General features: G+C 30.5%; 1 protein-coding gene across 2 annotated transcripts; it reads right to left on the bottom strand.

Annotated features, from left to right (window-relative positions):
- Positions 1-6,352: 6,352 nt before the first annotated feature.
- On the bottom strand, positions 6,353-11,141 carry LOC114382379 (cucumisin-like). Of its 2 annotated transcripts, XM_028341756.1 has the most exons (10): positions 10,884-11,134; positions 10,636-10,724; positions 9,789-9,883; positions 9,444-9,687; positions 8,806-9,319; positions 8,364-8,467; positions 7,995-8,213; positions 7,787-7,898; positions 7,172-7,385; positions 6,353-7,069 (listed from the first exon to the last, which is right to left on the bottom strand). In XM_028341756.1, the coding sequence occupies exons 1-10, from the start codon at positions 10,977-10,979 to the stop codon at positions 6,540-6,542; spliced, it is 2,217 nt and encodes a 738-aa protein (XP_028197557.1). In that variant the 5' UTR covers positions 10,980-11,134; the 3' UTR covers positions 6,353-6,539. The 2 variants fall into 2 exon arrangements, with proteins under 2 accessions (XP_028197557.1, XP_028197556.1); XM_028341755.1 differs by having other exon boundaries at positions 7,787-8,213; positions 10,884-11,141.
- Between the last annotated feature and the right edge of the window lie 10,768 nt (positions 11,142-21,909).

Raw genomic sequence — 21,909 nt, 5'->3', positions numbered from 1 at the left:
AACCAACTTAGCAAAAAATATAGCCCTAGTTGATGTCAAGTGACAATGTTCCCAGCATACTTTGACAAAATAATTCTATTTGATGTCGACCGAAAAATAGCCTTAATTGATGTTAGTTTAAAAACATCACTGGTTGTGGTCAAATAAAATAACCCTAGTAAAAATTATCAATATTTTATATTTATAAATTATTAAAAATTGAAAATATTTTTTAATTAATATTTCAAAATTAGATTGTGTTTATTTTCTATAAAGTTTAATATTAAAATTTCATTTATTTAAAATATAAAATTAAAATTTTGTATATGAAAGAAATTAAATTGTCCTATCCAAACAAAGAATTTAAAAGGAAAGAAATTTGAATTGATTTATCTAAATAAAACATTTAAAAAATTAAAAAATTAAAATCAAAACAATTCAAATTTTAAATTTTTAATTCTTTAAAATTTTAAAATTCCTCGTCCAAACATAAGGTAATAGAAGAGCAAATGCCTGAGTTAACTTCTCGCTTTTCATCTGAATGCTCAGAGGGTTTCTTATAGTTTTCTATTTATTAATTAAAAGAAATAGCAGAAAGCAAAATACCTGAGAGAAAAAAGGTTACGCGCCAAAGAAGTCATAAGATTTACCTAATGAAATAAAGAGAATTCATATTTGATTTTTAACCATGTTTGAAATGCCTGAAAAAAGAAATGTATAAAGAAAAGTGGAAATGTGGAATATTCCACTGTTATACGATACATACCTAATTTTGCCAGGAAATTACCCCAACCAAGTGATTTGCACATGCGTGCATTCCATCAATTTGAAAAGAATTGAAAATGAAATCTCTTTCAGACAAGGAAAAATCAGTCTTATCTTCCCAAGTCAAGGAGGGAAACGAATACTATTTGCTAGAAGACCAAAAGAGCTTTGTCGCTATGTAATTGAACTCATTAATTACTACATAAAAAGATCTTACCAGAGGAGTTGATTTCTTTTGCAATCTTTTAATATTTTGTCTTTTTTAAAATGAACCATACAGAATCAATTTATAAAAAATATATTTTTTTCCATTACAATATCACATTACATATAATCTCATAATATTAATTATTCCATGGTTAACATAATAAAAGTATAATATGAAAGTATAAAACACAAACAACTACTTTTTGTATTTAATCAACAGGACAACTCCCATCTAGCTAAGATGCAAAACATTCTATTCTGGAAAAAGATATTAAAAAGATAAAAAAAGCTTTTAAGGTAGATTTTTAAATGATTCCAAGGTGAACATCAGATTTATAAGGTCATAACAAAATATGAAGATGAAAAAATATAATAGTTTGTAACATAATTTGATGTTAACTAAACTAGACTAAGAAGAGAACAAGTTCCATGTCAACCAAAATTTCATAGAATCCTAGTTGAGGTTGCATTTTGTTAACCGGATATTCTGGTTTCACCCAAGGTTCTTGGATATTCTTGCTTTCTGTTCATCGGATGAAACATTTTCTTCAACAATACTTCTCAAATAACTAGAAAAAAATAAAGAAAATTTCAAAACAGTAATATAGTTGAAGTCTTGATGAAACAGACCCAAGTGAAACAAAAACAGCCAAAATCAAGACCTGAGTAAGCATCTGAGAAGCTGGATATCCCTCTACAATGAAATTGTTGACTTACTTGTTTGCCAAACAGAAATTAGATTCTCTGAAGAAATTGAAGATCCAAATAAGCGAGCTGCAGACTATAATGCTAAAACCAAGTTAGTTCAAAAAATAAATAGGATATACATATAATCCCTTTATTTTCAGTATGACTGCCGTGATTTAGGAAATAAATAAACATTTCATGGGGATAGTATGATTTTTATGAAATTATAGCACACAAGATAATTCCATTTTGTGCTCAAACTCAAACTATATTAATGCATGTGACAAATATTACATAACCAATCAATATATATATATATATATATATATATATATATATATATATATATATATATATATATAATGATGATAAGTACTTTACTAAATTTTGGTTATGGATTTGATTTCGATATACTACTATTAACGAATCTGGACCCTTGGATTAAATCTGATTTATTGAAATGACATGTAAGATGTCCATTTTCATCTACTGTTATGATTCACCACCAGACAAATACATGTCTGAATCATCTCATCCATCTATAATTTTTAAATATAAATTTTTTGGACAGTAATATGATAAATATTACAATGACTTAGCTCACTATAATCAAAATAAGGGTTCAGTGGGTTAAAACCACTAAATTTATTTTTTAATTTTTTAAAATTAACAAAATTAAAACCTAAAAACTTCCTCCCTCATTCAGCCTAAAACAGCGCGTATTCCTCTCCCAGTTAGCTGCACAACATCTCAAAACCTAAAACTTATGTCACTCTATCGCGCAACACATCAAAACCGCTACCATCGGCATCAGAGCCGGACCCCTCCGCACATCTTCGCACACCTTCAGACATCGTCGCAATCATGCAAGGGTTCTACAACTTCCCTCGAGTTCATCAATTGGGACATTCTGCTTTAGATATAAGCTAATAAATAACATTTTTCTGAATTTGTTTGTACCAGTGCCACAATGTTTTATTATGTTCTTGGATTTTTTTTATTATTGAGTTTTGTTTTATTTTTAGAAACATTAGGAAGATTGTGATGACTTGAACTTAAGCAAGCTTTGAGGTATTGCTCTCATTTGTGCTTGTTAGCTGCTTCTTTGATTGGAACCTGAAAAGATAACCTTGGAGCTTTGTATTATATAAGTCATAATCATAACCATACCTCAAAGACTAATCGCAGTGATTGAAAATGAACACGAAATCAATCAAATCATTCATATATATATATATATATATATAAGGAGGGGAATTTTAGAGTTATTTCTTATCTTTATCATTATTTTTTTAATATTTAATAGTTGTAATAAGTAGTTAATCTTAATCATTAGATTTCAAGAAAATCAATGGTTAGGATGAATAGTAACTCTTTGAAAATTATTTCTAGAGTAACTTGATCCCAAATGAGACATTAATTATAAGGTAAAATTATAAATTTAATCTCTCTAGTTGTCTTCAATTTTGATTTTAGTTTTCCTTTAAAATTATTCACGCATTTAATCATCCTTTTTATATCCAATCATGCAACTTTGGTTTCCTAACCCAGATTTAGACGTTGACCATTACAAACGAACGTTGACTGTCATGTGTCACATTCTGATTCGTCCGTTAATGGGTGTGTCATTTTAACCAAGTGTAGTAAAAAAAATTTACCCTAACCCTAAAACCTTATTAGAACACAAAAAATTAACATTTCAATCCGAAAAGGGAAAAGAAATAAACAAAAGAATGAGTGGTGAAACTTGCAATTGGCGACAATGACAGCAAGTCCATTAGTGGTGAAACCCTCGCAAGAGGTGAAAACCAAGACCTGGATGTTCTTAAACAATTTGACAATGAGTTCCAAGCATTCGTTGGAGATAACCATCCTCTTGAGCTTGATCTCTTGAAGCCAGGGGTAGGCAGCGACCATGGTCGTGATCCAATGGCCCACATAAGCGCCCCAACCCTCGAGGACCAAATTGAAGTTGGCGAAGTGCGGCTTCCCCTTGATGGCGATGGATCTAACCTTGGGGAAGCGGTTGACGACGGTGGCCGGAGAGACGGTGTAGCAGTTTTGGACGAAGACTCTTCGACGGCACTAGTGCTTAATCTTGTACTAGGACTTGCAGATGAGAGAGATCGAGCCTCGGTCCTTGTCATAGTCGATGAAGGAGAACACGTGCTCCAGCACCTCCTCAGGGAACGAGTAATTTACTCTTGGGCGCATGTCTAATGGAATACAACAACCCTACCCAAAACGCTGTTGTTTTTTGAATGAAGCAGTAGTGAAACCTGACAGTATAGCAGCAACGCTTAGATAATTAGATTTGAGAAGACGACATTGGAAGAGCGAGGAGGTTGTGTTTGTGTTGTGAAGTAGTTGTTGTAGTAAAAATTTTTTTACCACACTCGGTTAAAATGACACACCCATTAACGGACGAATTAGAATGTGACACGTAACAGACAATGTTTGTTTGTAACGATCAACATCCAAATTTGGACTAGAAGACCAAAATTGCGTGATTGACTATAAAAGAAGGACTAAATACATGAATAATTTTAAAGTTGAACCATAATCGAAATTGGAGACAATTAGGGGGACCAAATTTGCAGTTTTGCCTAATTATAATAAGACACTTGAAGTAACTTTTTTAAAATGTTAGCTTTCAACTTTTTATATTTTTCTATTTTTATCCTCAATGTATTTATTCAATTTCCTAGCTATCATTTTTAAATAAATCATGATTTTATTCTTTTTTTACTATTTTACATTTTTCAACTATTTCAACAATTAATTTTGCCAAACATGTATATTTTATTAAGCTAATTTTTCAATTTCCAATTATCAATTTCTAACTTTTAGCTTCCAGCTAATTTTCAACTTGCTTTGTTGAACATATTCATAATTAGCATACTATAAAGTAGAAATCTAACACTTAAATCATTAATTCAGTCACTGTAATGTGGATCATAGATGAGATTATTGGTTTAATCATAGTTTTTTTCTTCAAATAATCAAATTCTGTTCAACACAAAAACTCTGCCACATTTTAGTTTTAGACGGAAAGAAATAGGTTCATATTAACCAAGTGGGTAAAGAATCTGCTCCTCTTAGTGGATGCTCTCTAGCTTCTTCCTTGAATATGCTAAAGAACACTTCAAACGACTGGCTACATAGCGGGAATACTTACAACAAGCACTACAATTAACTTACTAGTTACCAAAAGAAGGATAGGTTAGGTGTTTATGCTGGAATGAAGATATCTAACAAGAGTAATGAGATACAAATCATATTTATATTTTGAACATCTCATTAATATTTCTTATTTCTCTTTATCTTTCTCTTCTTATCACATCATAAATTTTACCATACTTATATTTTTTTTTTACTTCATCTCTAGATGTTGAATAACATATATTAAATATCTATCAAACATTTTTCATCTAAGAAGATACCTACATGGTGTTCATGAATAGAGAAGACTTATTGCGTGAATGCGTGGTGACTGGGGAGTCTATAATAAAGGGAAGATTCACCATCTCCCACGTGATTTTGGAGAGAATCCTGAATGCTGAATTGTTTTGGGAGTTTGGTATGGGTTGTGGAATGAAATCACTCAGTTTATTTTATATTCCCTTCCTTTGTCTCCTAAATAAAATATAGCTTGCTATAAAATAAGAAACTTTCTCCCTCTTACATATGAGTGGTGAATGGAGAAACAAAGAAAGAAAACGATAAAGAGAATAATTAATTTGAGTCATGTGGTGGAATCCCCCTTCGTTAAAACTTAATTGGATATGCAGACCAAAGTTAATTTATTTTAGCTCAAGTCAAGGGATCTATAAACTAGTTAGAAAATAAATAAATTGTTAGTAATTTATATTAGTGATTATTTTAAAAAGTGTTTTGTTTTTTTCACACATTAACATATAATTAAAAAAATGACCTTGGATATTTGATATCTGGAATCATGAAAAGGAAACTTTAAAGGAGAGTGGACTAGTTAAATTCCTTGATTTTCACTGTCTCCGAAATATTGATTAAGTTGTTGCTATGCCAGGATTAACCATCTAGTAGAAATAGTTGTCGTTACATATTTTTTCCTCTATTAGTTTTGTTTCTTTTACAGACCATTAAAATATGGAAACCACATCTTTTTGGTGTCCTATTGTATAGGTTCTACCCATGTGTTTATGTATCTTTAGTTATTGTTAAAAAAAAGTAGCATATGCTTATCTGTTAAAAATGTAGCATATAATGTGTTTCCCCTTTACTGATGTCAAGCTACAGTAATGGATACGGGAAGAACGAATTATTAAAATTGGAATACGTAACAAAGATTGTATAAATTATAAAACAATATAAAGTTGGAGAGGTTTTATTAAATCTTTTTTTAACCACCAAATCAGTTTATCTTGTCAGGGGTGATACATACCGTCTAAACATAATGACAATGTCGTTTCAGACATTATTGGGACCAAAACAAAAATTAAAAAAGAGATTCCTAAGCAACGGAAACCTATTTCATAAATAATTCATTGATAAAAAATTTCATAAATTTATCAATTCAATAAAAAAAGAATAATACACGAAACTCTTATATATTAAAAAATTCACCAAAATGAAGTTAATAATTTTTTTTTCAAATTTTTAAAAGTTATAGGACCTTTTAAAATGAGAATCCTAAACCGTCATCATCTTGCGTATGTGTTCAAGACCATATTGCTTAATGAACGTGTAGATGAGTTATTAGAACTTGTGAAGTGTTAAGATAACTTGTCTATCAGGTATCAACTTTAATGCCTCACTCAACTCTTGCCACTTAGAATACTTTCAAATTTCAATATTACATTATCAATAAAATGAGAGCAGCCATTTTTGCTTCAAGTTATTTAATGGATTAACCTTAGCCATTATGCTGTATTGAACACAACAATGGGGCTCCTCACTTGGTACTTACCATCATCCCAAACCAAAGAGCCTGAAACTATAGGTCCTTCTAGTTTTCCCGTAATTGTGAGCACAAATGTTTGCTTTTGGTTAAGAGAAGTGAATGGTAGAACACTGGGGTTCACCTCAATTTTCAGTCCCTTGGGAGAAGTCACAGTAGCTTTATATGTTGACTTTGGTGACCCAACATTTGTAACAGTCCTGTTAAAACTGCCACTTACACTATTGGAGTTGGAGGGTGGGACAAAGAGTGCAAATGAAGCATAGTTTAGATCCCTTGCTGAACCATTCTTTGTTTCAGGGCAGCTACTGTTATCTCCTGTGATGAGTTGTAAAGTCCTTGTACTATACCCTTGTCCACATAAAAATCTTACATAGTCTATTTCACCAGCATCATATACTAAACCAGGGTACACAGCCTTGGAAGGATCAATTTGGCCTGCGCCGTATGCAAATTCTGCCAGAAGATGGGTCTTGGGACTAAGTTGTTTAGCTGCAATGTGCACAAAGAAGAGTTAGCTAAGAGTATGATTCCAAATTCAAATACTAATTCAGATGTGTATTCACTCATCGCTTATTTCATTTCTATTATCACCTGTTGTCATTAGAGCTGAACGAATAGCAGCAGGAGACCATGTTGGATGAAATGATTTAACATACGCTGCGGCCCCAGAAACATGTGGACAAGCCATTGAAGTTCCTGAGATAATATTGAAATTCAATGTTCTGTTGTCACCTTCAATGTCAGAAGGAGGGGAAGCTGGAGACCAACTAGCTAGAATGGAAACTCCGGGAGCCACTAAATCCGGCTACAAAATGTTAAAAAAAGAAGAAAAAAAGATTTAGGAAAGATAATATCACCAGAATGCTGAAAAATTACTGTATGGACCATTACATGTCTATAGTTCTAGTCAATCTCTATCTGATATTTGACTGAGTTTTATTAACTCTTACTTGTAAATTAAAAAACTTGACTATGTATCTTTTGGTCAAGGGGATCTAGCTCAGTTGGTAGAGTAAGGTGCGTGAATTATTGTAAATCTCTAAACACTGTCTTTTAATTCTCACACATAAAAAAAAAAGAGACCATGCACCCTTTGGAGATTGTCGAGGACTATAGATATGTGGTGGTATGGGACTATACAGTAGTTTATCCAAAATGCTAGATAAAGATAAATTTAATTCAGTACAGAAAAACTAATAAAGGTACCTTGAGAATTTCAGGTGTAACAATGTTTGGACCCCTTGAAGAGAAAGAAGCCACAACAGGAGCTATTGTATCCTTTGTCTCATCAGTCTTAAATATGGTTGCAATTGGAGTCCTGTAAGAAAAAGAAAAAGAAAAAGAATCCATATTAGGCAAGTATATATGGTTCTCTACACTCTTGGTTAATGTAAGTGGCATCTTTAGTTGATACCTTGTAGAGTTTATGTAGTCATATACAGAGGCACCATCCTGCAAGGCAAGGTAAGATCCAGGCAATGGAAGAGAGGGAGGAAGATCTCTAAAACCTTGTCCTTGTATCAATGCCCCAACAGCACCAGCATCGAAAGGGCCTAGTGCTTTGCTTCTGCTCTCACAGAGAACAATTTTACCCTTAACTAATTTTTTGTCCAACGAACCGCTGGAGCAATACCTGCACTTAGGAAACAGTTTACATTAACAAATTAAGAGTATTTTAGAGCATCGTTTGGAATTGGAACTCACAGCACTATTAGCACTTGTATAATTGTTTGTTAGGACATGATGTTATACATGTTGAAGGATATCAGGGCCATGATGTTACCTTGATGATGATCCATCTATGCCTTCGCCTTTGTTTGGTGCATCTCCACCATAAATTATAGGATACAATTCTCCCTTGAGATCAAATGTATTTATTGAGGTACCCTAAACATGGAACGGAGAAATTGAATTTTTTGTGATGTTATAATTTATAGAATAAATAATATATGTATGACTGTGTAAATATTTTTTTACATTATCATCTAATAACAAATTATTGTTTATGGTAAATTTGCTACCTTTTGTGATAAATATCTTAAAATTTATACTAATGATCATTTCTGAATAATTAACAATATAAAATGTATAGAAAGTTTGTTAATTTTTATAATGACTCTCTTAAAAATTATACAAATAATGATGTTTTATTGATTGATAATATAAAAAGACAGTATTTTAAGTAAATATTCATATCATCAGATAGGATAGAGAAGGTAATTTACCTCATAGGTGATTTTGTTACCTAATTCAACCTTGGTAACAAACTTCCTGTCTATGGTACTAGCAGCCACACTAATTGACCAAGGTGAAAAGTTGGACAGGGAGGAAGGTCTTGGACCACTGTTTCCAGCTGAAGTTACTGTCAATACTCCATTTCTCACAGCATGAAATGCTCCAATGGCTATTCCATCTCTAAAGTAGTTTTCATCACTGAACCCTCCAAGAGAAACTGTTATTATGTCAACCCCATCTGCAATTGCATCATCAAATGCAGCAAGTATGTCTGCATCAGTACAACCATCAAACCAACACACTTTGTACACAGCAATGCGTGCTTTTGTCACGCCACCTCTTGATGTTCCCTGACCAAGGCCTAACATGCTAGCTGTGCTAACTGGATTCCCAGCCGCTGTTGATGCTACATGAGTGCCATGACCATCTATATCCCTCACAGATTTTGGATCATCCTTGCTAAAAAATCCATCTACTTTGTAAATCTTAGCCCCAATGATTTTACTACAAAGAACATAGCAAAAACTGTTAATAATAGTGTACGTTTTTTGTGTGCCTCTAAATATTTTGAATGATATCTGCGTAATTGTGTATGGACTAGACTACAAGTTTACAACTAACTACATACTTATTGCATGTGAAATTTTTAGAAGTTTGGCAGGTGCCCTTCCATTTACTAGGTGGTGGACCGAAACCTTTGTCATTGAAGCTCTCAGATTCTGGCCAGATTCCAGAGTCAAATACTGCAATGATGACATCACTTTCAGCTGGTGCTCTATTTGCTTGTAGTGGAAAGCCAATAAAATCCCATGACCTTGTTGTATGGAGTTGCTTCTTTTTATTAGGAAAGACTGCTACAACTCTATCATGTCCTGCATTGAGAGTGTTCTTGGTTGGCAAATGTGTGAATCCAAGAAGAAAAGACATGTGAGGTTCGAAGAGGATAAAAGATAGAATAGTTTTGTGTGCATACTAGCCATTCTATTGGCTTCCTCCTCTGTTAGCATAGCAACAAAGCCACTGAAACTACGCTTGAAGTGGTGCTGTACTAACTTGGGCTCAGCATTGCTGAAATTGTGAGTACAAATCAAGAAAGAAGTCAAGACAAAGAAGCCAATTAACCTTGCATTTTTAGTTCTCTTTATAGTCTCTTCAAATAATGACACTTTACATTGGCTACTTTTCAATTTTCCTTTTGTTAATGAAGAAAACAAGGAGGAAAAATGATAGGCGGTTTCCACTTTTGACTCACTGCTTTATTATTTTCTAAAAAACTTTCCCTACCCAACAAATACAAGGAAAAAACAGGCTTCACTATTAAGTATGGCGTAATGTAGTTACACTGTAGTTATCACTTCTATTAATTGTATTATTTAACAGGTAATCTATAAGTGAGACAGAGTGCTAATGCTATAACAAAAACAGCAATATAATGAACACGTATACAACAGCCTAGTATCGATGACCAAATAAGAAAATGGAGCTTTCTTATGTACCAAGTTGTTTAGCTAATAATTGGAGTCAAAATCAGAACATGAGACACTCAGTTTTCATTTTCCTTTTCATTAGAAATTTAGGAAAGCACTTAAATTCAAATTTAATTTTATAGAGTCTCTATCTTTAACACTAGAATCATTTCTGTCGTGAGTCGTGACATATTTGGCCAGTTTGTTATTGTGACATTAAATCATACTTCTATCACGAGGTCAATTTTAAGCGGATTTACTCTCAATTGATTGATTGCTACAATTTTGGAACTGATCAACCATCTGATTCAGAATTTTGATGTCTAAAATATTTTTTTTATATAACGTAATTACCTGTCTGCAACTTCTTGTAGCATGTCTGAATAAAGAGTCAACGCAGAAGCCTCATCATTCATGCTATTGCCAGTGTAGATAATGTAGCTCTGCATTCAGAACATAGTTATAAAAAAATAAGACACATACTCTTCTCCTTAATCATTAGCTAAAGCCAAGAATAACATGGACCATAAGAATTTCAAAACCAGAGAAAAACATAGGGGAAAAAACTCAGAATAGCAAACAAAACAATGATATAGATTTGCCTTTTGTTGGGATGCTGAATGACATAGTTGGAGAAATGAAGCAAAGCAAAGAAGTATCAGCAAATGTGGAGAGGTTTTACAAGTATCCATTGTCATGTTAGTTATGACTCAGAAAGTTGCAGGCAAGTGGTTGGTGCTGTGTTGGTTTATATATACGTCCATTGACAGAGACATACTATCCATCATCCATGCTTGATATTCCATTGCAGCATTACGAGTTATCTATTTTTTCTCCAAAAATCTCCCACCAATCAAGGCAAAACGTGTTTTAAGATAAAATATCAAAGGTTTGTATCTCATTTGAATGGTTCAAACTCATGATAGAAAAGTCTACCAACACAAAAAGGAAACAATAAAACATTGGCCACTGGGGCTTTAGCTCCATTAACTGAGAGTGACGTCAATCCTAGCAATTACACCATGATAAGCGTAACTTGTTAACTACATCCATCTATTCTTACACGCTTAACATTAACAACAAATCAAATCAAGGAAAAGCATGCTTATTTTGTCTATCCTTTACGCTTAACAGTTAACATCAACACTACATATCATAGTAATGGAAAGCATTTTCTTTTGGACCGAAGTCACATGGCATGTACAGCTTGCAGCCAAAGCTAGTGGGGTTGAGGTCAATATCAGACACATAATTTCATCCACATCTAAATTAAAAAAGATGTTCTATACATCCGTGAATGTTGTTAGATTAGATTGGAACATGCTTAGTGAGTTATACACATTGAAGAGGCTGTTAAATGATGAGATGGCTAAAAAGTTAAAATTTTTTTTATTGCGAAAAGTTTAGATGAGTTGGATAAAAGGACTCACCAATGCCAGGACATACTTAAGACTAAAAAACAACTACATTAGACCTTCTGGAAATTGTTTTTAGCATGGGACCATCTGCTATTTTTCAACCAGTTAGCAAAAGAACAAAATTAGTTGTTGGCAGCTTTGCTTCTGATGATCATATTCTATTGATTATTACTTTTCTCAGTTCCTACTAGGGAATCGTTTTAAGTCAATTCTCTCTCCATCCAAATCATAGTTATTTATCCACGTAATGGTTTACTGCTATTGGTCAATTAGTGACAAGAATAGTCATTGTAATAAAGACAACCAATATTTTCTGTGAGTGAGTGATCAACCGATCAATATCCAAAAAGTTGTACAACTTGGATTAACGTTTATCATTTTTCATTAACACTGATGACGAATTGAACAATGGCAAAACAAATTGATCTATTAATATAGACCATTAGATATTTAGATATGATGAGCAAATGTTATGTAGCTAATTGGAATAAAGCCGAACAGGAAATCGGCTAAAAGTTTCTTATCCAACAAAAGGAGATGGGGTATTTAATTCAATTTTGTTATGTCATCATAAAAAAGATTTCAATATCTTTTTCATCATTTAGTATTTTTTTTATTCTTGTAATTTTTTTTAATTCTTATAAAATATATTTATTTTGTTTTTTAAAGTCCTTTAGATGATACTTTTGAATAATAAAAATATTTTAAACAGTGAAAAAATATTATTTAAAATACTTTAAGGATAAAAAATAAAACAAAACACATTTTGTAATAACTAACAAAATCTCACAAAAATATATTTTATTGGAAAAAAAATATTTAAACTTTGTAGAGAAAGACATAACATCGTGCTTACGTAACACTGTAGGCAATTATCTACACTTTTTTTATTATTTTTATATACACTCATATTCAAAAGTGAAGTACATGATCATCAACACTTATATGCGAAATATTGGAATTTCTTGCTTATACACACGCCTTTAGAGAGGACAATTGGCTAAAATGGGGAACTTTGTCACTGGAGTCCCTCCCTGGTTATGTATGCTTCATGATCCCCTCAGCTAGTTTTGATCTCTTGGACATAGAGCTGTAAAATGAGTAGGTCCGGTGGGCCAAAGTATAGAAAGCGAGCTGGGCTGACTGGGCCTGTTACTCGTCAGACTAGGTTAAATTGGCCCATTATTTTTGTCTATTTGCCATTTAAATTCTAATTAATTTATTTTCAAGTTATCTTTTCAATTATTTCATTATTTTTTCTTCTGACTTTACGATTCTTTACATCTTTTTATTTGCTTTCATTGATCTAATTGGATGAATAGTCCATATCTACAATTTGGTTTCTTCAATATTAAAATGAACAAATATTTTTCCCCCCTAAACATGATATTAATTTGCTGTGATTATTCCCTGAATATGGTATTAATTTGCTGTGAATGCATACAAGATGAATATTTCATTTTCAAAACATATTTTTTTCATACCCAAGGACTAGCAAGAATTCAAATCCTAAATCACATCCTAAATCACATGGTTAAAGAACATAAACCGTTATTACTTGTGTCAATCATTGTTGGTAAAAAAGTGAATAAATGTTTCTTTTACAAGTATTTATGTGTTCAAGAAAGCTAAGTTTTCTTGTTAGTTGTATTTAGTTGGTTGATAACCAAATCAAAATTGGTTATTACTTGTGTTAACCATTGGTAAAAAAAAAAAAGAATAAATATTTTATTTGCAAGTATTTATATGTGTTCAAGAAAGCTAAGTTATCTAGTTGTATTTAATTGGTTGATAACCAAATCGAAATTGGTTATATAATTCTTGTTTTGCTAGTTAAGATCTTAATCAAGATTTTGATTCATGTACATTTCATAAGTTGAAAGTCAAATATTAATTATTGACTAATCAAAACCCTTAAAAAAGGATTATGACTTGTTAAAACCCTTAAAATTAAACTTTTTTTTTTTTCATCAAGCCGCCTAACGCGCAGGTTTATTTTTAGGGTCGATGAAAACATCGGTTACTTTCAATTGAGCTGGTTGATGAAGATTGGAGAGGAAGTGGAAAAGGACCGTTGCTTTGGTTTAAAGTTCAGAAAGTGACAAATTCAACTCGGCAAGGGACCTGAGAGTGAAATAATGGAAGAGAAAAAACAAAGGTTGCCATGTTGGTGGGGTGGGAGAACAGTCTATATATACAATACAATGCCTAGTCTAATATTAGCAATCCTCTGGCTATTTGCTTTCAGGACAGGGAGGAATTGGAATTAATGTTTTGAAGTTCCATTTAAATTAGTTTTAGGGGGAAATCATTTAGTTTTTAATCTTCAATTTATTTTTTTCTCCCAAATAAAAAAATAATTTTTCAATCACCATATTTTAGAAATAGTTCACTTTTTGGTCTCTAATTTGCAATGATTCTAGTCGTCTCTAATAAGGATTCAAAGTGAAATATTTCCAAATTAGGAAACTAAAATAATCACTTTTATTTAAGAGAAACAAAAAATTAACACACACATTGTGGTGTGGAGTAAGGGCTAAAAGAAATCAATTAATATTTTTAATGATGTGAGAGAGAAATGTTGAAATAATTAAGAAAGAAATATTAGGAAAAAAGATTAAATTGAAAATTTGTTTTCATATTATTTTTTATTTGATTTTTACAGTATGATTAAATTAATGTAACTATTCAGTCATTAAAGGATTATGTATTTATTTATTCTTTTAGAATAATTCAATGTTTTATTGTACTTAAACTCATTAGTTTAATATGCAGTAATTAATAAATGAAAAAATATTTTTAAAAATTGAGTTGAAAATTTAATTTTGTTAATAAGCACATAAATTATTTGCGTTAAGATATCATTCCTATGCCTATTAATTTGGAATTAGAATTTACATCAATATAATTGGTAACTTGATAAAAGCTCCTCTAAAGTGAGTCAGTAAAGTAATTTCATTTAATGATAAAAAAAGACATGTACCTAGAGAGAGAAGAAAAAAATAATTGTATTTGATAAAAGAAAAGATGTTTTTCTTTTCCAACATGACTATATGACGTTCGCTAAACAATATGGAATGAATTTATTAATTTGATATTATGTGTGAAAATATAAATATTGATTTTTAAATTCAAATTTAAATGGTCTAAATTTAAGTAATAATAATTATCAAAATTAAAAATAAATTATGAAATACTCAATGTAAGAGAAACTACATAATATAATTTAAATACACTAACACCGTAAATTTTTTTATATTGTTATTTCATAATAAATGATCATGTATATAATATTATTGAATTTTCTAATAATTACTTACAAATTTATTTTTAACATGATTTTTAATTGATAAATATTGTAAAAATCTTTACATTAACACTGCATAAACTCTATTTTATTTTGAGAATTTTTTTTCTCATTTAAAAATGAATATTTTAATTTATTATGTAAGAATAAAAGGTAAAATACCCTCTTATGAATTTTCACTCAAAAAAACTAATAATAGATGATTATAGTAGGGGATAAAAAAAAGGATCAACACCACGTTGATCCGAGAAAAATCAACTATGAATTTCTTAAAAGTCTCGGATTCAAATTTATAAATGAAAAAAAAATAATTAGAAAGAAATATCTCATTAAAAGTGACTAATTAGATTCTTCGATATAAATAAGTCATCGTTGTTATAGAAAAAGATATAAAGAAAAAGAAAAGAATAAAATTTTTCTTTAAAAACAACAAAAGCCCAAATAAATAACCCTTTTGATTTGAGGTTATTTTCAATTTTCTCTCATTCTTTTTCACTTAATTTCACCTATGAGTATCTCCAATACAAAGTTGGTTAAATGAATTATTTATCTTAATTTTATAGGTCTTATAATTTATCTTAGCTTTAAACACTCTATACAAGAATTCATTCTAACACTAAGGTTGCTAAAATAAGTGTTTAACTTAATTTTGTGGATCTTACAATGTTTAAAAATATGTTATTCATAATATAAACTTGTTAAAGAACAATTATTTATATAAGTAACATACTTATATTAGCAACACTATGTCATATGTTATAGTAAAAAAAAGTTAAGTAGCATTGCTTAAAGTTAAACAATTTGTGTAAGCACCCTCATTGGAAATGCTCCCGGTCACAATTTTTTCCTTAAATTCGATAAATTTTGTTATATGTTAATAAATTCAAACAATTATCGTTATAGTCAAGATTTTTTTTGGATTACCGTAAATTGGTTTCGAGTATGAATATTCATTAGCACTGTTGACGGATCACTATTAAAAAATTCACCGAGAGCTGGATCACTCAAATCAATGAAATGATATGTTGGTATAGTCAAATTTTATTAAGAATATGACATTTAGAAGAAGAAAAAAAATGATTGGTGTGTATGTGTTGTGAGAAATAAAAAAAAAAAAAAAGTGATTGGCAGAGCAGTGCAAGAGAAGAAGAGAGATGGAGAGAAACATTGGAAGGAACATCATTATTCTAACTTTTACGTGCACATGATAAAAAAACCCTAAAGGAAATGGAAAAGTAACAGTGCCGAGGTTCGCGTAATGTATTCCACACGAATGGCAGTTCAAAATGCTTGTCCGTTTATTCTGTTTGCACCAACTCGTTGTCGGCCTTTCAAAGTGCATTTTGTTCTCTCTCTTTCTCGCCCAACTTTGAATCTTCAATCACTGCATTCATCCGTCATCATCACCCCACTTTGCTTTCACCACCTTTTTATATGGTTAGTACCCTTCATCATCTTTTCCATTGTTTTGGTAGTTACACTTGCTAGTGTCACAATAATTCATCTTAATTTCTCTCTCGTTATCTCTTTTGTTATGTTTTGAATCTTTTGATGATGTGATTGTTGACATGCATGTATGTATGTGTACTTGATTTTGGAAAATCATTTTCCAATGGGGCAGGTCTCGGGTGGTGGAAGCATGGCATACATAGTGGACAATGAATACGACTTATCTCTTCAAGATCGTAGTCATTGGAGATTCTGGTGTTGAAAATCCAATATCCTCTCTAGGTTTACCCGAAATGAGTTCTGCTTGGAGTCTAAGTCTACCATTGGGGTTGAATTCGGAACAAGAACATTACTGGCTGTTTTTCTTGTTTTTTTTTTTCCTGAAATTTTGTGAAACATCGACAATGATTCTGTTATTCTCCATTTGGGTGATGGTGGGGGTAGTTCAAAAACTGAAATTTATGTAATTTTATCATCGGGATTCTTGTTGATTACCCTCTGTTAGTTTGGTGGTAACCAGCCATGCTAATAATGTGATAAGAACTATAGAAGCATGCATGCAGCTTGATGGCCATGATAAAATAATGTAAATGCTAATGGTACATATATTTTGTATACATAATGTCACATATATAGGATGTGCACCATTGAAATTGATGAATAAAGGTTCGAGAAAGAAAAATAATGGACGACGATGATGATACTATATGGATTAATTATGTTTATGAAAAGTAGCTTTCTTGTGTGAGGTAATAATATTATCCCAAGATAAGTACCATAAACTTTTCAAACTTGATAAGTTTTTTTTGTGGCCTCCACGACTGTATCATGATCATAATCATAATTGTTGTAGATTGATTGCATTTATCTGTAATTTTTCATACATGATGAAACTGTTACCATGACAATGATTATAATAATCTGTTGTGAAATTACGTTTATAAAACTCTTAACCGTCTCATTTATAATTGTATTCACCTTTGAGTTGTGTGGATGAAAATTCAAACACCTATAAATCTTTGTGCACTTACACATTCCAAAACTACAATTAGAGAAGTAGTAATACTATTAGATTCGGAAAAATGAGGATTATGTTCAGCCTAATACTTTTTTAAACACATCCTATACTCTGATTGATTGATTTTGTACTTGATTACAAATACAATAGGTAATGAATCAAGAAAAAAGGTAATTGTTAATCAGAATTCTTATGACATTAAAATTCATTGAAAAATATTTATGATATTAAAAACACACGTTATCTAATATTTGTCTTCTTAAGTATTAAAAGTATTTAATAGTGTTTAGTGTTCCTCAATTAAATTTTTTTAGGTCCTTGATTACCAATATATTAAAAAAAGTATTAAATAAAATAAATCATTTAATAATAATATCATCTGTAAAATGCGAGTTTGTCTGATATTATTTTTTCATTAATTAGTATATCTTAACTAGCTGTTAAAATTTCTTTTAACTATATATTAACCAGAAAAAAATTTGACAGTTCTCATAAACTGAATAATATTGCTAGCTACTCTGAAAAAAATACGGTACTGAACAACTTCCATATAATTATATTGTGAGAGGGCTTTCGTTTTTCTTGTGAACACTTTCAGAGTGCATTAGAGTACTGGACAACTATTTGAAAGCAGTTTTCTTTTATTAATTGATATGTAAAAATGGTGAAGAATTTTTTAAAAATGATTCCATTAATGCGTAAAAATGTTGGTAATTTTTTTTATCTGCATAGATAATATTTGATAAAATGTGCGGAAATAAAAAATTTGTTTTTGATATAAACGGAGTGTCTGTTCTTGAGAGAATTAGTAGTCCAAAAACTCGCCATCTTAGAGTAATTTCTTTAGTTACTAAAAAATAGTTATTTTCAGAAAAAAAAGAGAAAACATTTACTCTGAAGTCCTTTAATAGAATTTTTTTTTTTTCTCTTTCCTCTTCTTCAAATAAGCGTATCCAAATTATGGCTATTGCTTCTTACACTTCTCAGTTGTTTTCCTGCACTTTCTTTTGTCTTTCAGAATTAATTCTCTTTTTGGCTCCGAGAATGATCAATCTAAAAGATTGAAAAAATATTTAAAAAAAATGCAGGAAGCAACTTGAAGCTTGGGAAGTGCCAGGAAGCAGCAGTCCCAAATTGTTGATCTTTCGTGTTACAAGCTAACCGGGCTAGTTGTGTAAAAAAAAAAAGCTAACTGGGCTAGCATCACTCCTAATTGATTTCTTATGGGTTGAGAAATGAAGGCCCAATAAAGTTCAATTAATGCGAGACATATATATAAGTTATAAACGACAAAAAAAAAAGTTACAAAGGTGGATTTTCTGGGTAGCATTTTTCTTTGAAATTAATATTTTAAGCATGAATTTTAGGAGAAAAAATGAAAAAGAAATGACATAATATTGTTTTGCAATAGGGATTAGATTTATAGTAAATGTTTTGATAAAAAAATTATATAATTTCGTTAGAAATTATATAATTTATTAAATATATGCTTTTTAATAATATTAATAATATTTTTTTTTATAAATTTGGTAGGTTTTAATAAAATTTTAAGATGAAAAGTAACCAAAATTTTTTGAGACGAAAAATAAAACTTGAGTTATCAAACACATTTTTTTTTTGGGTAGGCTTAGATAAACATCTTTTTTTTTTTCATCTTGGAATTACTATTCAAGAATTGTTCCGATTCGTGTGAAACACGTTCTGTCAAACAGCTACAAAGAGGTTTTATGTAAAAAAATATGTTGATCTCGTACCATAAAAAAACTGTCCAGGCGTGGAATAATCTACTATACTATCAGTGTTTTTCTCAACACTTTTTTTTTTTTTTTTTGTACTGAGGAGGATTTGTGTCAACACTTTGAATATATGCCATAGAACTTAAAAATAAATAATCACCGTAGCAGATGTTTTCACAATATGGGTTCTCTTTTTCTAATAAAGTATCAAGAATGATACCATACCAGCTCCTTTTGTCTAGAACCATAAAATAATAACTAAAATATAATTAACATTCAATAATTTGGAAGAATCCAATCCATTGGTAGATATGGCTCTATGAAATGTCAATCTAAAACATTATATATTTACGAATATTCAAGTACGTAAGTATAGCCGCAAAATAATTGTAAACCTCTTAAAAAAAAAAACCCATTCGAATAATTTGTAATTAGAGCCCTTAGTTAATCATATCCGAGAAGGCGAGGTTGGAATTGGCCAACATTATGATAAGAAAGTTATTATAATTAAGTACTAATTCGAGAATAGAATATTAAGTGTGAACCACATTGGTAAAACTTTATCATATAATCTCTTCTTAGATTCCTCTAATTTCATTATTAAGAATACATTTAACAGAGGAGATGCAGCAATAAGTGTTGTTAATTAGAGCCCTTATTCCACTTGACAATTTTATTTCCCTTTAAATGTAGGGCTTCCCTCAGGCCGGCCGTGACCTTAAAATAATTATGGATGTAGTTTCTATGATAACGTAGGTAGTTTATATTATTGATTACACTTTAGGCTGATAATTAAGGAATCTAGACTTAGAAAAAGGGTTGGGAATATAAAATATCTTGTAATTAACATCCACTGTGATTTTTAGTTAAAGAACAGGCTCTGTTAAAGCTTTATGCGTGGCATCTGCTTCGGAAGGAACCATGTTCCCTTTTCTTGTCACAAAATAGATATATGATCAGGTTTTCTGAAATGTCATGGAAATAATGAAACTCAAATGGATCGGGTACCGTGTTCTTTCTGACATGATGAGGCTATAATTCTCAGCTTCGTCGGAATTCTTTCTTTTATATATTTTTTGTAACTATGGCGAATTAAAGAAGGCATATTAATATCTTCATGTTATATTTCCCGGTATGTAAGGTGAAAATAACAATGCATGATTTTTTTAATTCAAATATTAAGTGACATTTGATTTGATAAAATATTTTGTATTTTTAAAAAAAGTAGTTTTCGTATTTTTGAAAATTGGAAAATATGTTTAGTTTGATTTTCTAATCTCTGATTTGAAAAAAATCTTAAAAATGTGTTTGATTGATTTCTTTTAAAGGTCAATAGAAAAAATTTTGAGATTAAGAATTCTCCAATTTTTCCTTTTCCTGTCGTCTTCGTTGGTGTTTTGTTTATCCCAACAATCACGTAACCTTATTAGCTTAACCAACTTAGAGTAATAAAATAAAATAGAAGAAAAAAATGTGACCATATGGATCACCTGGTGTTTTGTTTATCCCAACAATCACGTAACCTTATTAGCTTAACCAACTTAGAGTAATAAAATAAAATAAAATAAAAAAATGTGACCATATGGATCACCTGGCTATTATCTCTTCGACTTGATGTTATCTGTTTATGTTCGTTTAACGTGACTTCAAGTTTTTGGTTTTTAAATATGTAAATTTCAAAATTAAATATTTTTGAATCTGAGGTGCTGACTATTTAAGTGGGAGAACTTCTTAATGGTCTATGGGAAAACACAACCTATCTTCCAATTCCCCCCTTAAGTTGGAACAATTCATCTGGGTTTACCTTATTAACATTGCATATAGTGCTTCTCATATAATTTTGGAGAAGAGAGATGAATCATGTTTCACTAATAAAAATTAATAAATTATTAATTAATATTTATCAATAAATAAATAATAATAATTTTATATGAGAAACAATACATATCATATGAAAGTGTTGTGATTAGATCTAAATTATATAATCAAACATCAATTATCAAAATTTAATGTTATATAATCACTTAAAAAATTATATGACTTTTTTTTACTTTTTATATTAAGTCTGAATCCTTTATGTATTCTTAATTATCCATTTTTTTCCGATCTATCATCTTTATTTTTAAATAAAAATTTAACATTTGTTTCAAAATTATTAATAATTAAAAACAATATTATATCACAATTTAAATTATTTATGATAAATCTAAAATATAATTTATGTACTGAAATATATCTATTTATTATACACTTTAATTATATTATAATTTATATATATTAAAAATATTTAATTACTACAAATTTTAGTTATAGGAAAAAAAAGTACTAAAATAGCGTAGATGATTTGCATACTGAAGTTTTTCTTTCGAGGTTATTATCTATTACTGTTAGTGTGATTGACATTATGATATATGCATACACTAAAGATTGTGGGGGACGAAAAATGAATTTTGATTATTCTTGTTTGGACTTTGGGAATTGATAGGACGAACATATGCACTCTCACTGTCGGACTCCATCTCCACCCGCAGATTTCATCCCAAGAACCAAAACTCAACGTTTCATTCTCCATTTATGTCCACCCTTAATTCAAATTGGTGTTTGTTTTTCCATTCATCTATAATGTCATGCATGTATAACTAATTATGACCTTGCTAACTTGCTCTTGTTTCCCCTCCACTCAAATTTATTTAGTCAAAT

The sequence above is a fragment of the Glycine soja genome, chromosome 13 (assembly GCF_004193775.1).
Source record: "Glycine soja cultivar W05 chromosome 13, ASM419377v2, whole genome shotgun sequence".
Taxonomy (NCBI): domain Eukaryota; kingdom Viridiplantae; phylum Streptophyta; class Magnoliopsida; order Fabales; family Fabaceae; genus Glycine; species Glycine soja.
The sequence above is the reverse complement of the archived record's forward strand: the minus strand, read 5'-3'. Positions and strand labels throughout refer to the sequence as shown.

Bases quoted from the DNA above. Each gene is read 5' to 3' on its own strand.
- LOC114382379 (XM_028341755.1), bottom strand. From the start codon at position 10,979: ATGACAATGGATACTTGTAAAACCTCTCCACATTTGCTGATACTTCTT. The intron at 10,725-10,883 runs GCAAATCTATAT...TTCTGAATGCAG, and splicing joins ATTCAGCATCCCAACAAAAG to AGCTACATTATCTACACTGG. The intron at 7,070-7,171 runs GTGATAATAGAA...TGCACATTGCAG, and splicing joins TTCAGCTCTAATGACAACAG to CTAAACAACTTAGTCCCAAG.